The sequence below is a fragment of the Melopsittacus undulatus genome, chromosome 1, assembly GCF_012275295.1.
Source record: "Melopsittacus undulatus isolate bMelUnd1 chromosome 1, bMelUnd1.mat.Z, whole genome shotgun sequence".
Lineage (NCBI taxonomy): Eukaryota > Metazoa > Chordata > Aves > Psittaciformes > Psittaculidae > Melopsittacus > Melopsittacus undulatus.
The window spans coordinates 107,870,287-107,886,697 of NC_047527.1; the positions used below are offsets into that span (position 1 = coordinate 107,870,287).

Consider the following 16,411-nt stretch of genomic DNA (forward strand, 5'->3'; position numbering starts at 1 on the left):
GATGAGCAACCTGAAATCTGAGCCATCAGAGGCAAGCTTTTATGCCCTGAACTTCTCAGATGGGCTAGAAAGACACAAGCACCCCAGATTTCACCCTCTGAAATCACATTTGGGAAAATCCAAGCTAGGGCCTCTTCTCAGGGGCCGCTGCTACTCAGAGCCAGCTCTGAAATCACAGCATTTTTGGAGGCCAATGGATACTGGCATATCACATTTCCTTGGGGTTTCATCTGGTCGTCCAAGGCTTCTAAACCAACAAGGTGGTTCTAGCCCCACACGTGTGACCAAGCAGTTGCCCACAATTCCACTGGTGGAAAGTTCCAGCAGAGATGTAACACCTGGATCCATAACTTCCTTAAGCCACTGCTTAGCAGTACGCTGGTCGCAAGACCTTGCAACAAAAGCCATAAGTGACAGAGTTTTACAGTACTAATGCTTGTTATTGCTTCTCACAAAATGTTACCAATTTTACAATAATCTTTACACTTTCAGCAAAACTGTGAACAGTATATTTGAATATATTAAAAAGAATTAAAAAAACATTTCACAAACCCCATTTGTTGCCATATGAAAATCTTTCAGCAAGAAATGCCCACACCAGTATTCAAACATTGTTAAAAGTAGACTGATTTGTACTAATAAATTATGCAACAAGAGAGGTAAACACAATAAAATTACAGCATAGCTCTCCACGCTCCTGCACCGAGCACCCGCGGGCCTCAGGAGCTCATTTGAGGTGACTAAGTAAGAAACTGATATTTTCAGAGCAACAAAAATAAAAGCTTTTATTTGTTCATTTGAATATAAAACAGGCGTTATCACAGATGTACAAAGCGTACTGGTGGTTTAACATACAAGAAGGTTGCTGTCCTTTGCACATAAAAATTTTTGTTTGAAACTGTGATTGGCTGAGTTACATGAATTTCTCTAACCAGTCACCACACTCTATGAAATAACGCTGCTAACATTCAACTGATAAAAGGGACAGTCTTCCCTTGGGTAAAGTGTCAAGCAGGATTAAATATATATAATAAACAAGCACCATGAGGAATCTGCTCCTGTTTGATTAGTTTTGTGTTTAAATGTTCATTGTGTACCCTCTTTTTTTTGTGCATGTGCATCAAGTTGATTACATGGTTTTGTCTGACTCCAAAAGCACAAGGTCACAAGACAAACATTTTATACATTCTCATGAATGGTTTATCTACAGTACAGTTTCTAATACAGAACAATCCTTCTTTATTGCTCAGTCTGATGGTGCTTAAATGTTTCCTTCCTTTTGCTTGCACAACAAAACCAGAAACTCAGTTTATCTTTTCTCTTAACTCGGGATTTAACAACCACGGATGACAGGTTGCAGAAGAGAGCTGTTATTAACTGCGTTTCACAACTGCATTGCAGTTCTTTTATTCTCTACAAATGCAAAGTTGACTTCGTGAAGGTTAAAGTGATGCTTTGAACGACAGCAAGATTTGTTTTGCAGTACTGAGATCAGCGATAGCAGGACTTCACAAGTTAGTTCACACACTGCAATTATGTTTGTAATCAATCAATATCTTGTCTGAAACCTTACAACAACTTGCCATTAAGAACAGATTTTATTCTTTTTAGGGAGCAGAAAATGAAGTTGACAAAATATAGGATTGGTCTGCAGAGCATGAATGGGGCTATTCACAGGACAGTGAAGGCAGAAAGAAAACGCGTCTGACGTGGCAAGATGCTCTGTACTGTACATGCAGACTAAAACGTCCCTACCTTTTAAACAGATTTTAAACACCCAGCATCGAGACTCCCTTATACGTGATAAAAACATGATTACATTTGCCCTGCCACAATCTTAGTCATGCATATCCGGTAATGAGAGCCAGCACATGAACGTCATTCGGGACAATAAGAAAAGCATTCTTGGACTGCAGCTGGTAAATCCCACTCTTGATCACAAACAGGTCAATTCAGTTACAACCACATGAAGGAGGGGGAAGGATTTAAAAAACAGGGTCATGGGGTTCAGGGAAAACAACAGAACTGGGGAATCAAACCTCTCTTTTATCCAAAGGTAGCAAAATGAAGGCAGCTGTGATGCATGTTTTCCTACTCTTCTCCCGCGACGGCCTCAGCCTGGAGACCGTGGAACTCCTCTGTTCTTTCACCAGGCAGATTGGTTCCTCTGATGTTTCAATGCTGTTAGGGACTAGTTAGCAGATGCACGGTTCGTGCCAATTTGCTTGTAGTGACTGTACACTCCTCTCTGCTAAGGAATAAATTAAAGACCACCGAAACAATCGTTTCCTGTAAATGTAAACTGGATGCACTGGCCACTGAGCTACATGTCCTAGCTGAGAGGCAAACTGATAACTTGGTGCAAATAACCCCAAAACATTTCCTTATAGCAGTAAAAACACCAACTAAAACAATGAGAAAAATTGTGCAACAAAGTTCTGCAGCTAGACAACAGTGCTATTCCTCAACCTGCCTTTTCTAAGTCTAACAAGTGTATGCACATGCCAGCACGAATATTTATTGTTGCCTCCATGGCAAAGAAAAGAAAATTACTGTAGTGCATTTTTAGTCTTAAATTCATCCACTGCCTTAAAGGCAGCAATAATTCCACTTGCTGGTATCTAGAGGATTCTTTTTGACAGGGATACTTAGCAATCCAGGATTGCTTTTTTCGTTTTTTCTTCCAAAAAAATTGTGAGTAACATTTGATTATCTACAGTGGGAGACACCATGCAAGTGACAAGTACTGCATTTTAAACTTTAAAATCTTTTGTCATTAGTGAATTTATATTTCATATATATATATTTGATGTGATACTATCCACTCAAGATAATACAACACTTTGTTTTTATATTAGCAAACATTTCAAGAGTTTAATATTCTTGAATGTTTTTTCTCTTTTATACTTCTAAAGAGATCAAAATAAATTAAACGTTTTGTACATAATTACAGAAGAAGTAGTTAACTTATTTTATCTTTTTAGTTTAGTACAAAGATATTTGCAAGTTCATCGCCGAAATACACCTTATTTATAAATTTCTTCCATCCTAACGCTAACAGCAAAGGCTCTTTGGCCTTTGGGCTTTCAGCATCTCTGACAGAAAGCTGCAAGATTTCTAATTGAAAGGTGCTACTTTGGGTATTCTCCTCGTACCACTACGTAGTTTCCTAAGACGTGGGATCTAAAATGGCTTAAGTTAGTAATGGATCTGTATTCATCAGCTCTTGATGACATATTAAAACAAACGAAGAAAACAATTATTTGTATTAGTATGCAAATTGTTTGAAAAGAATCCATTTGGAGGGCAGAATAAAAACCAAAAATCTACTTCAGCTTACTTAATGTAAAATACAAAGCCACATTTACTCAAAAAGCAGTATTGTCCAATAAGCAAAAAAAAAAAAGGTTTAAAATGGGCTTTTCCAACACACTGAAGGGCCTTACCCAGAGTCCTTCTTGTCTAAAATTTAGTGGTAAAAGAAAACATTTCACATTTGATTTCCTGCCAATCGTGACTGCTTTGAAAAGTTGCAATAGAAACAGTTCCATTCTGATGAGTGTCAGCATCTTATCTGCACACTTTTTAGTGGACACCAAAAAATTTTATACATCTATAGTAAAGTCCATGGAAGCTTTAAGGTACAAGACTACATGTTGTAGGCCACATAGATGGGATCTAGCTGGTCTGCCAAAAATCCATCTCGTAGGTGCATACGTTGTTTCTCTCCACGGGAGTTGATAGGAATTACACCAATGTCCACAACCACCACCACCCCTACAATCAGATAGTGTTCCTCCAGGACCACGTTGGTGACCAAAGGAACCAGGTCCAAAGCTTCTTGCTCTGATCCATCCAGCTCAACTACAACGACCAATAAATTTGTCCAAGTAAACACCGCACTGAAACGAAAAACAAATTGTATTAGTGGTGTTTTTCTTTCTAACCCACTTTATTTTTCACCCTTTTCATTCCACCTTGGTTACCTTTTGTTTCAGCTCCTAGGGCTCCTTCTGTAAGCTCACCACAAAGTGCAGGTAGTGAGAGACAACATGTCTGCAGGCAGGGGCAGAACATCTGCTCCGCTAGCTCTCTAATATTACTGCAACACTAAGTATTAGGCTAAACTTCACAGAAACTCGAGTCTAATCCTTGCCTGTCATGTTGGGAGGTAGTAAGACAACACGCTGTTCCCTCTGAAGCCACAGAACTCATAGCCCTGCTGTGCTCATGGAGGCATACACGAGTGATGTGTGCAGGGAGGTGCCTTCTCTGGGTTTTTTTGAAGAGCAGCTCAGAAGAGCAAAGGAGGTTAAAAGAGGAGGTACCAAAAAGAGCAGCAGGAACACAGCTCAAGCTGAAAGACCTTTGGGATAAACTCTGCCTAACAAAGGGGTGTGGAGCCCTGGGAACATTTATGTGGCATACTGCAGGCTGCACAGAGGTCCCCAGCTGGCTGGAGAGGGGGCTTCCTCAGTATGCGCCTTCTGGACTGGGCTGGCTGCTGCCCAGGCACATCAGAACTCAGCACAGAAGAGCTGTGACTCTTCTGGACCAGTTGTTTATGCAGAAATAAGCGTTGTCTCCATCTGTTTTATTTCTGCAAGGTCAAGGGGACAGCAGTTTTTACATCCCTTATTAAAAGGGGAGGTCAAGGGAACACCCCTCTCATCTGTGCCTCTCTTTACTAAAAACACCTGTGTAAGAGCCCAAAATTTTGGTTAAGCCCTTGAGCTGAAGCAGGTAAATTCTGGTTTCTGCTACTGGGCATCTTTTCTGGCTAAGGAAAAATGCATTTATCTTTCCAAGTATGCAGGCTGGGATGGTATGAAAGTTGGTGTATGCTTCCCTCCATCCTCTTCCCCACTTACATGTATCTCCAAAGCCTCTGAGGTCTCACAGGTCAGCAGGACTGAGGCTCCACAAAGGGCATTCTCATTCTTCCTTGCACAAATGATGCTTATTTCTTCTTCTAACTTATTCCATAGCATAACTAGTGGTATTCTACACATGTATCTCATACATCAAGCCCTGTACTTTACCCTGCTTCACCTTATAAAATCAGGGGATAATTTCCCAGAACTGTCTTGAGTGTAAGCACCTGAAAGTTAGAATATATTATGTATATAAGCCAAATTCAAGAAGAGCTGCTTACCCTAAGGTCAACACTTGACTGAGACAGAAGTGCCCTGTTTCAGTCTACCAAGACAATTCTGAAAAACCTTGTACTCTGTAAACATATCTTACCTTGCCCAAAAACTAGCTATGAAAATGTGCTCTATGTTGATGTTTAATAAAATGGATTTTAGGAGAAAAGTACCTAGTGTTAATAAAAAAGAAATCATTCTCAGGTCCTGCCAAAGTACTATTTGATTGAATTCTTACATGCTTATCGATCTGGAAAACTAATGGGCAGCCAAAAAGCAAAGCTCTGCAGGCTCCTTTTGACTCTGTACTGCAACAAAATGGATTTTAATTTGGAACTATGTTTTCATAGGCATCCTAGAAAGTTTTGACTGATGTTGAACAAAGTGAACATTAATGTTAACTGGTCTGCACAGGTGACCATCTCCAGAGTGGTCCTAGAATTTTTATGGATTGCTGCATGTACATCTAAATTAGTATTATATATATTGTAACCAAAAAGCCTGGGGAGCTTTCATCAAAAAAATAAGTTAGCACTTGAAACCATGCCTTACACCTACTGTTAGCTTGTTACACAGGAAAGCAATTAATGGCAAGATTCAGGAGCAGCTCCCGAAGCTTAGGAGAAGTTAGTTTTTCTGAGTTCCCAGGACTGGTTCCCAAAACCTTCATGAAGCTTCTATTAGGCCCTAGAGCCTAAGAAGATTTCGAATTAATGTAAAACTCATTTCATATGTCATGATAAGTAACTCACTGGTGACCACTGCAAGCAAAAAGAAATACTGCACTTTATGCTCTCACCAGTTGAGACTAAGATAAATTGGCCAGCGTGTATCACACATGAATACATTAACTCTGCAGCCGAGTAAAAAAAACCCAAACCAAAAAAATAGGGACCCAGGAAGGCTGCACTTTCTCAGGAAATTATGGAGTCACACCCAATAGTTGCAACACAGTCAGTGCCCTGAGATAGGAATGGTCCCTCCTACTGCTTCCATCCCACCAAACGCTTCGGGAAAAGCAAGAAAATTGCCTAAACACCTCCAGAGAAAGAGGTTTATAATGGTTTTCTTCTCCAATACCTTCTGTAGCTTTACCTATGTGTCATTATGCAGAGAGAGAAAACCACTTAGCAAATCCCGGGAAGCTACGTTCTGCTTGTTTCAAGGGTTTAAAGTTCAAATGAGTCAACAATGTGCTTTAATTAAAACACATACACATACAGTATTTTTAAAGGTACTCTGCAGTATTACACTTTCAAAAATGCCAGGCATAGTTATACCTCACAATAAAACCAGATGGTGCCACTCTTTTGCTTGTTAAGTATAGAGACACAGGAGGCCCAGAGTTAGAGGCTGTTGATTTTGTGCTAAAATTTCTTAAGAGACAAGAATACTTTTAAATGGCCTTTTAGATCTGATCCTCAATGACAGAAATTGCACCGCAGGATAACATGTTAGTCAACAAGTCACCGTTTTCCTCAGTACTGTTGAATGCTACAAAAAAAGCATGTGTTTCTTAAAGCTGAGGCTATTTTTACAATCTACAGACTGGACATACCTAGTACTTGGCGTTTGTGATTGGTATTGATACAGTTAAATCCTTCATGGGCCACTGTAACCAAAACAACAGCAGCCAAGAAGAAGAAGGGAGGCTCATGCACCCATCCAAAGAAAAGCATATACAAAGTATATATAAAAGGAAAGATTTAATTGGCTATTAAACAGGAGAGAGTTCAAACTTAAACATAGGAGATTTATGTTAGATATAAGGTAGAAATTCTTCACTGTGAGAGCAGTGAGACACTGGAACAAGCTGCCCAAGGAAGCTGTAGATGTCCCACTTCTGGAAGGGTTCAAGGCCAGTTTGGACAGGGCTTTGAGCAACCTGGTCTAGTAAGTGGTGTCCCATGAGCTCACACTTTGAGGCCACATAAATCTCTGACAAAGAGGTATTGCTGAACACATCAAATTATGAATCTGTGGCCATCTTATAATAGAGCTGCCCTAAATCATAGAAGGGTTTGGGTTGGAAGGGACCTTTAAAATCATCCAGTTCCAATCCCCTGCCATGGGCATGAACAACTTGCACTAGACCAGGTTGGTCAAAGCCCCAACCAGCCTGACTTTGAACACTGCCATAACTTGATCTGAAAACTTTCTATGCACTGCTGATAGAGATGTGACACATTTTCAAGGAAAATTTCATAGCATCCTTGAAGCGTTCACACTGGTCCATATGAAGACACAGAATCCACCACCCTGTGTAATGGCTAGCTGGCACAAGGCCATACTAGCAGAGATGATGCTCTAGGGAGGAGGCAATGACGCAAAACCTCAGTTACAGTCACCAAAGCAATTAACTGCCTTAATTTTAACAGATATTTAAGAAAATAGCAAGGTGTTTGGACTAAAGAAACCAGTCTGGTCGCTGTGCTTCATTCTTCATTATGAAGAAGTGCTCCAGGCCACACCTTTGCAACCAGGATTGAAAAGAGAAATGGAGAGTCACATCTTATACTTGCTAAATTGCTCTGGCTGTTGCAGCAGGTTCATTTTAGTTGAAAGAAAAAGAGCTGAGCTGAGGTTATATCAAAACAAATCAACCACCTGACTCAGTCTTCTGATGCAAAAATAATGAAAAGCAATTTGTTCTCATGTCGGCCGCAGGAAATGATTACCTGCTGTGTGCATTTGATGATGTGATACACTGATTAAGACAACACCATTACTAACTCATTGATTTACTGCTTCCATTTCCATTGTGACCTTGATTTGATCACCACTTGATTGATTAATAACCAATTCAAAAGTAACAGTGTGTTCACTAATAAAGTTTATCAGTGTGTTCATTTATCTGAAATGCTTGCTTGCTTACTCCTTTTAATAACAGCACTCCTAAAGCTTGAACTCCCACCAGTTTGCTTTTCCTTGTTAGAATATACAACTCAAACTCCAGGAAATAGCTACTGACCTACCTGAGCTGTTTGGGTCTCTCAAACTGCAAGTGTAATCCTTCACTTGTACTTAAAACCACACAGAAAAACCCCAGAAATATCTTGACTGATCTTAGCAGAAAACAGTCCTTTCCCATTAAAACTGTTTGTGAAAAGTTTAATCCTTAGGCCATATTTACAGCGGGGTTATAAATCCTGTGACCATCCTGACAGGCCATTTCCTGGCTCAATTGCAATATCCAAGAAAAAAACCCCTGACATTACAGATGTAAGGGCCCTGGTGTTATATAATTCTTACCATTCTGTGATGCTCTTGTGTGCTCTAATTACAGAGGTTTCAATATCGATTGGATGGTATCTCATCCCTCGTAACTCCATGGCTTCATCTAATGCACCCACAACATAAAGTGCATCATGGCGTTCTGGTTGCAAGGAAAAAAAAATATTAATGATTCTGTTCTCCAGCACATTAAATTATATAAATGCTCACATTAATAAATAAGTAAAATAAGTATAACATTGATAAGTTTTATCATCAATTTCTGAAACCCCAAATGATTTCCAGACTAATGAGAATTTTCCATTACTGAAGTGCAATGCAGAGCAGAAAGCAGAAGAAAGGAAGACAGAAACACTGTTCCCACTTGAAGAAGAGAAAGGTGGAAGTTTTTATCCAAAGACTGGCATGAATTCCTGTTTTTCTCCCAGGTGGATGCAGAACAGACTCATTCTGTTTTAAGGCTCCCCAATTAGACAACAGGTTCCTTGTTTCTCTCTCTTTCTTTTGAAAGAGAAAGGATGGGTTGAACCCTAACAATATGGATGATACTCCTCCAGTAGCTTTGAGATAGTCAGTAAGGATGTTTAAGTTGTATTGTAAAAGTGTTTATCAATAAACTAGGAATATGGACTCTGACAGCAAAAAGCTCATTCAGACAAATGGCAAGCTCTGGAGCATAATGCTTTTTGTACAAATTTTTATTGACTAAAGAAATAAAAGAAGCTGAAACTACACTTAAAAATATATTAGACTGATAACAAATGACTGCATGTTATCCATGAAAAAATAATATTCGCTAATAGACTTAAAAGCAGATAACTGGCTCTTTTTACATTAATTTAGATAGTTGCACGGTGGTAATGTAATGGCAATAAAACCTCTACCAGTAACAAAAGGCAAAGGACTTTTTGCACTGGGAGCTGAAACTGTGAGAACAGAAGGCTTAGCATCTCTTTGACCGGAGAAGATGTAAGCCATTTCAATGCTTAAGCTGCAATATCCCCAGAGAATCCTGAATTTTCTCAAGGCTGGGCTATCATTATGAAATGGAAAAAGCCTGCGCAACCAAAAGCAAATCTCTTCAGGAAGATGCCAGCATAAGGACATGGGCGGCGGTCGTAATCCACAGTGATTACTAAAAAGCTTTCAGATTTGATGAATTCACTCTTTGCCTGAGTAGCTGCTATTCCAATTGCATGGATACGGGGCCCTGGGATCACTACCAGAGGTGCTCGCAGTGTTGCTAGAAACCACATTTTGCCAGCAACATTGACTGTCACCATTCATGGCACTGTGCTCTGCAAAAATCACAGTAACATATTCCCAAGCAGTTTTGTGTGGCTGGTGGTGCTGGTTTGCTTACATGTGTACACAAGATAAGGAATGTAATAAAAACAAGGAGACCCTGTACCTTCCCAACAGAAACCCAAAAACCCTGTAGCTTCTCCTGCAGGCTACTGTTCACATTGCATTTCAGTACTTATCCCCACAGGTTTAAAGACAGGGAAATCTGAGAAACGGACAGCTTCTGTAAATAAGTTTATAACAGAGGAATTATCAAAGAAGGCTGCTGTCACAGGAGGGACAGGGCTCTGACTCACAACACAGCTTTTCCTATCTGCACAAATGTGTTCCTGCAGGTAGGACTTCAAGAGCAAATGACGGCATTTTAAGCTGCATTTCACACTTTAAAAGCTAAACCACTTGGCACACTAACAATGCCAAAAAGCCAGTGGTAGAGGGGATTTATAGCACCTGAGGTACAGCAAAGGAAAAGCAACTGTTTCAGCAGGGAAATCTTGCCCTCTTTTTTAGTTTCTGATTACTTTAACTAAGGTTTTTTTGCAGTCCTACGGGTTTCACAAATTGAACACATCAGGTAGAGCAGGCCAAGAGACACAGGGTCAGCCTCAAAATAATCCAGATCATATGCACAGACCTAGAGGATGAGAAAACTCTTACCTCCATTTGCATCTGTAAGTTCTGTTCGTCTCAGGAATCCCAGATAGCCAGTTCGAGCCCAAATAGTCTGTGTGTCTCCAAAACTGAGTCTTGAATTAAAATGATCTGATTGCAAAGATTCATCTCCATAGATGGTAAAATACCCACTCGCATTGTGAGTGCTGTGAACCCATATCTAAGCTCAAAGAAATGATACTGGCATTAATTAAAATAGCTTTCCAGAATGAGGCATTATTGCAAATTCTAGATGCAAATATTTTTAGTCATAGCTAGATAACACTATAATGCCTTTTAACTCTGTTTCTGAACCTGTAACTGACCAAGTTTTAGGCACAGAGACCTTATCTAACCTTGCTGAAGTCGGAGTGTAGAACTGTTCCTGGGGGAGAGGGGTGCTGGACTCATGACTGCAGGGACACCTGCCTTGCAGCCCTCTGGCCTCAGGTTAGCCAAAGACCTGCACAGCCTCCTTGAATGGCTCTGCTAGCTCTGATGTTTGCTTGGTTATGACAATTTTCAAAAGAGCCTATAGACCACTGTGCTCTTCCCACAGTCCCCTCCTCCTGGTTCAGTGTATTTACTCCAGCAGAAAGTAAATCCTCTATGAACACCAAACACACAAGGTTATTTTAATGGGTGAGGCCAGGGACCTTCACCTATGGAGAAGGATTAATTTCACCTAACTCAAGGCATCATGGAAATTTTTATCATTTCATAGTAACAAAATCTTACAGATGAATCTCCCAGATCATGGTTTTAATTATGACAAAGCAAATTCTTCATTTTGTTAATTAGATCTTTAATTGCTCATTGAAAATCACGTTTTTTTTCTCTCTCTAGGAACATAAACTGGAAAAACATACTGCCTTGCTCAACTCAGCTAATGAGAGTACTTGAGTGCATTGAAGCACAATGATCATAAAGAGAATAGCACTAGAAACCCATCTAGCTGAAATTAGACTAATCAATAAACTTATTTTATCATGTAAGTTTTCATCAGAATTGGTGAAGTAACAAGTAGAAGATACAGTTAGAAATGCAGATTCATTTCAATTTTTTTAACAAACTTGAGCTATTATTAGTTTTTATCAACTAAGTTACTAACAACCTTAATGATACAAATATCATCCTGCATATTTTATATACTGTCAAGATCTGCAGAACACACAATTTTCTTACCCAGACATCTAGTAAGACATATTACAGGAAACCACTGGCATACACGCTAAGCTTTATCTCTGCAGTTCATTTCAGAGCACACAAAGGTTAAGTTTTCATGACTCACCTCACCAAGATGGGAATCTCCTAAAGGTCCCTTTGTTTCTGGATTAGCAATAATTATACGTACTCCTGGGAGGATCTATTGATAGAAAACATGAGGCATAGTTACTTTTGCAATCATATGCTACTTTTCTTCTACATCCATGTGCTGGTCCTGTGTACTCACCCTGTCCCCACAGTGATGCCACCTAGCAGGGATAGCCCCTTTACAATGATCAGTAGCCTATGAGTACAGCACGGGTAATCTCAGACCAGTTCTCAGTGGAGGTAGGTCTACATCCACAAAACAGCGTTCACTAGTGGCATATTTGTTGGCTGTTTTGAGAGTGAGATGCAGAGGATGAAACACCTCCTTTTTGCATAAAAGAAAGAAATGCTTTTTGCATACAAGAGGGAGGTACAGCTTCTGAGAGAGCAGTAATGCATCAATTACTACCATCATTCTGTAACCTCAACAGTAAAGAGAGGTCTTCAATCCACACAGCTGATAAAGCCTTCCTCAACACATCCATGTAAAAATGGATGAAAACCAGGGAAACTTACTGAAAATATTTATCATAAAAGGTACATTCAAATCTTCTTTTGGTACTTACTTTTCCTGACTCCATGAGGGGCAAACTATGTGGAGATCCTCTTTCGACTAAACGAACTCTGTAAAATACATGCAAAGATAATACGCAGAATACATGGTTGTGTTTATTTGCTTTTCATTAACATTTATTTCTAAAAGGAATGGTTAATGATTGCAGAGATTAATGTTATTTTTGGAAAAGATGAAGCTTATATCCTGTAGAACACAATCGAGCCCAATATTTAATCTTCATCAAGACTTACAGCTGGGAAAATAATGAAAAAAAGATGTGTGTGAACGTTTCCTTAAATATTAAATTCTTCAAACGTAGTTGGCGCCTTTTATTTGTTTTTGATAGACTTTTGTAAATGGAATTCCACGCACAAATTTACTCACAACAAGAGGGATCTAAAATATTAATTTCCCACAGGAACATCATAAATGCCAGGGCACAGACACAAAAGCATGTGAGCTGAGTGAGCAACCACATTCCATGAGTAGCTAGCAGATAAAATCAAAATCATACCAAACAACTCATAACCTGGCCTCTGCATTTGCAATCATTTAATTATTTTCCATGGACAGTGTTTGATAAACATTTTAATATTAAAAATAAATAATTTAATGAAAAATGTTATTACTGCTGAGGTCAGACCCTTTCTCTGAGTGTGGCTTTCTAGTCTCTTCCTTTCTTAAATAACCTAATTTCCCGCTAAAGGCACAGAAATGGCAGCTCTCCTTCAGTGTTATGATGGTCTGGAAGGAAATCCCTCATTTAACCTTGGAAAAGTACTCAGCAGATTAGAATGAGAGACACTTTAAAGACCCAAAATAGCTGATGATCTCAGCCAGTAATTGCTGAAGAAAATTTGCTAACATCTAGGCATTCCTGTATCCTAAGTGAGACAACTTAAAAGTTCTAACAGCCCATGAAAACCTTAAACTTCCCACTCCTCAACAGTTTTCATAATCCACTTAACCAAGTTAAATCTGGACTTCTGGCAAAGGAGCTGTTCTTACTTCTCTCCTCCCCTCAGGTCTGTGGTTAAAAAGAAACCTCATCATAAGTTGCCTAAAAACCAACCCTGTAAAAGGTTAAGGTAAAAGACTGGAAGAGAGGAAGACATAGTTAGGAGTAGATGGGTGGAGAACTGGATCTGGTTAAACTGATCATAAACTGCACTCTGTTAGAAGCAGTCACAATAGATCTTTTGGGGACTGTTTTGAGGTCTTTTTATAGACAGAGTACCGCAATGCTCCATTTGGGAAAGGAGGGATGAGACACAGAGACCTCAGCCAGAGGTCCCTTTGGAGAAGAACAAAGCTTTGGCAAGTTCAGCCCCTAAACATAAGGAAGATGAAAAAAGGTAGCTTTTTTATTTTATTTTTTTTTTTACTATTTCTTTGCTCCAAAAGTCTTCTATAAAAGCTGGCACTGTCGAGGTCAAGGCAGGAAAAGAGAATAGTGTTTTATCTGTGGTTCTGGGAAGTCTCTCAGTGCTGATGAACGGGGCAGGGCTAAGTCCTGAGGCATTGCACATCACTTCCTTGCACTAACAGAAAGAGATACAACCCAAATAACCCAGCAATTTCAGACTGCTTTTCCAAGAGGGGGACAGGATGCGAAGTGCCCCACAAGCAGCACTGCATGGTGCAGACACCGCTAGGCAGCTGCAGCCTGACCTGCTCTCCTGCAAGGTACGTAACAGGGAACCACCTTCCAACGTTTGCTCAACTGCCACAAAACTCCCAAGACAGAGCCTGAAACACTTATTACCACTTCTGTGTGTGCTAACTTTGATGTTATACTGTCCTATACTGTTTTAAATTGTATTGCCCTCTTAAACCTCTGGTGTCTTAAAGGGGTGCACATGCGCCCATGCTTTCTACATTTTCTGTTGAGCCTCTGACCAGCTGAAGACCTGTAGGGCTACCACTGGGCTCATGGCAGAAGCAGTGAAGCTACGACATCCACCTGTTCAACTACACATAGACAGAGCAGCAGAAAGCCAGGCCACAGGAGCATCACTGTAAGGTGTACATGCAAAACTAAATTAATGTTAGTCCATAACAGGTATGTCTACGTAAGCCACATTTTGTTCAAATGGCAAGACAAATCTTAGGTAGTTGGGAGTACACAGCAAAGGCTTTACAAATGACTGCATATGGAAACAAAATCAAATATGGTAAAAAGCAGTTGTTAATAATGCCTGTATTCTGCCTTTTTATATAAATATTTGTTGTCTAAAACTCATGTTAGTGCAGGACGTGAAAATGCTTTTGAGTTCTTCAAAACAACTGAAATCTCCAGTCTTTAGATAACTACTTGCAGACAGGTAGCTGAATCACCATTCTAACCACTTCCTATCTCCTTTACAGACAGAGTGATCTTATTTACTATTTACCAACATATGTCAAATAGAGAAAATCTTTAGAAAGGGACAACTGGAAAAACTTGAGCCATAAGCATTGCTAAGAGTGATGGTGTAACAAAGGTCAGGAAGTATTTTATTTGAATTTAAGATTGGTTTAAAAAGAATTCTATCTGGATACCAGTAATAAAAAACCTCTGGGGCAGGAGAAGTGTATGTCAGAGCTGTCCAGCTGCCCAGAGATACTGCTGGCCTTCGCTCAATGCCATTATTAAGACATGCCTCAGTGAAGTGTTGCTGAACTCCAGGCCTAGCAGAAATCCCATATAATAAAGCTATACAGTCAGTAGTCAATTAATAGACTACTGGAAATGAATCAACATTCATAAATCTGAAAACTTCTTTCCTCATTGCTTTCAGCAACTGCGCTTCCCACCTTGTTCTTATTATCACTAGCATATTCTTCCAGTTCCCTTCTCCACCTATTTCCTTTAACCTTGCCTGATTTTTTAGCACATGATGATCCAGAAGGCGCAATTTCTCAGTTTCCAATTGTGTTAAACGTCTCCCACTCTGTGCTTTCTGCCTCACATTCCTCCACTTATCATGGCAGTGCACTAAACATAGAAACAGCATTTCCAGGGAGGTTTTCTGCGAGGGCACTGCTAGTGCTCAGGAACTTGGGCTCCTTTTTAGAAGGTTTCTGCTAAGCTCACAACCCATTTGGGAACATGCTGTTAAACCTCTTAACAGCACTGAAATAATAAAAGATACTGTGCCACAAAGAGATTTACAAAAAGTGAAGTAAAACATTACATTCTGATGTTTCCGACTCCTATGTGCATGGTTAATTTTAAGTGCCTAATAGTCTTATTAACTCTACTGGGACTAGTACTGTGCATAAATTATGGACATTAGGTAATAATTTTTAAAATTAGTTTTACTGTGCCTCAGAATAAAATAAATTCAATTGTTCCCACTCTTCCTCAAGAGGTTTCCATTTTTCCACTGACAAAAACAGACATGAGTGAAAACTTCTTTGCTTCCCTCTCACATGAGCAGCATCACTATCAAGGCTGGCAGAATGGCAAAAAGGCAGAGCACAGGGCCCTTCTGACCCTTCGAGAGTAAAGCCTTCTTAGTACAATGTTGGTAAACCTCCATATTCGCACACAATCCTAATGTGCTCCCAGACAGCACAGGTCTAGAAAGGACAAGTCCTGTTTCTTTGCAGTGCTCCAGCCATTTTTTGTTGGGAGTGAAAACAGTGCCACACAAAGTGAGCACAGAGCCTTCCCGCTGCTTTCTGCTGCCTTCGAGTCTTGCTGGGAAGGGCGGAGGAGATCATGGCAGTAGAGCCAGACTGGGCAAAGAGCCTGAAAATCAAGTGGATGGGCGAAAAATGCTGCCCCGGGGTGGGAAAGCTACGTTTTCACCTTCTGGTGCTTTACAGCCAAGCTGAGAGGGAAAACAGAAATGAGTGACCCAATGTAGAGCAAACACAGAGCTTCTCTCCCATGAAAAAGTCTCACTGGAGAGGAGAGGCAGATGTTTAAGAACCATTGCACTGTTATAAAGCTATAAGCAATGACAACACACAATGAATCTGTAGCCTTTACATAGTATACTATAGGAGAGTGTAACTTTTAGGGTGGTTTTTTCACTTGTTCCTAAGAATTAAATCCTTTCTTAAAAAATCTCTAACAGGAGCTGTACAGTTGAGAAAGCTGCCTATGTTTCAAAGTCTGGCTACTGGGATTTAATAAGGAATGCAGCTACAACACCAGCATGTGCTAAACTTCTTTCCTTGTTACAATTTAATACACTGGACTGATTTAATTTCC

The 16,411-nt window shown here is 39.9% G+C and overlaps 1 protein-coding gene across 1 annotated transcript in view; it reads right to left on the reverse strand.

The window, feature by feature from the left end:
* Positions 1 to 424: 424 nt before the first annotated feature.
* The window catches only part of DIP2C (disco interacting protein 2 homolog C), a 230,050-nt gene continuing 214,063 nt past the window's right edge, over positions 425 to 16,411 (reverse strand). Inside the window, exons 34-38 of the mRNA XM_034061370.1 lie at positions 12,218 to 12,275; positions 11,629 to 11,703; positions 10,344 to 10,518; positions 8,400 to 8,523; positions 425 to 3,902 (exon numbers count right to left, since the gene is read on the reverse strand). Coding sequence (XP_033917261.1) covers positions 3,650 to 3,902; positions 8,400 to 8,523; positions 10,344 to 10,518; positions 11,629 to 11,703; positions 12,218 to 12,275 — 685 coding nt within the window. The 3' untranslated portion in view covers positions 425 to 3,649. The remainder of the gene's footprint in view (positions 3,903 to 8,399; positions 8,524 to 10,343; positions 10,519 to 11,628; positions 11,704 to 12,217; positions 12,276 to 16,411) is intronic.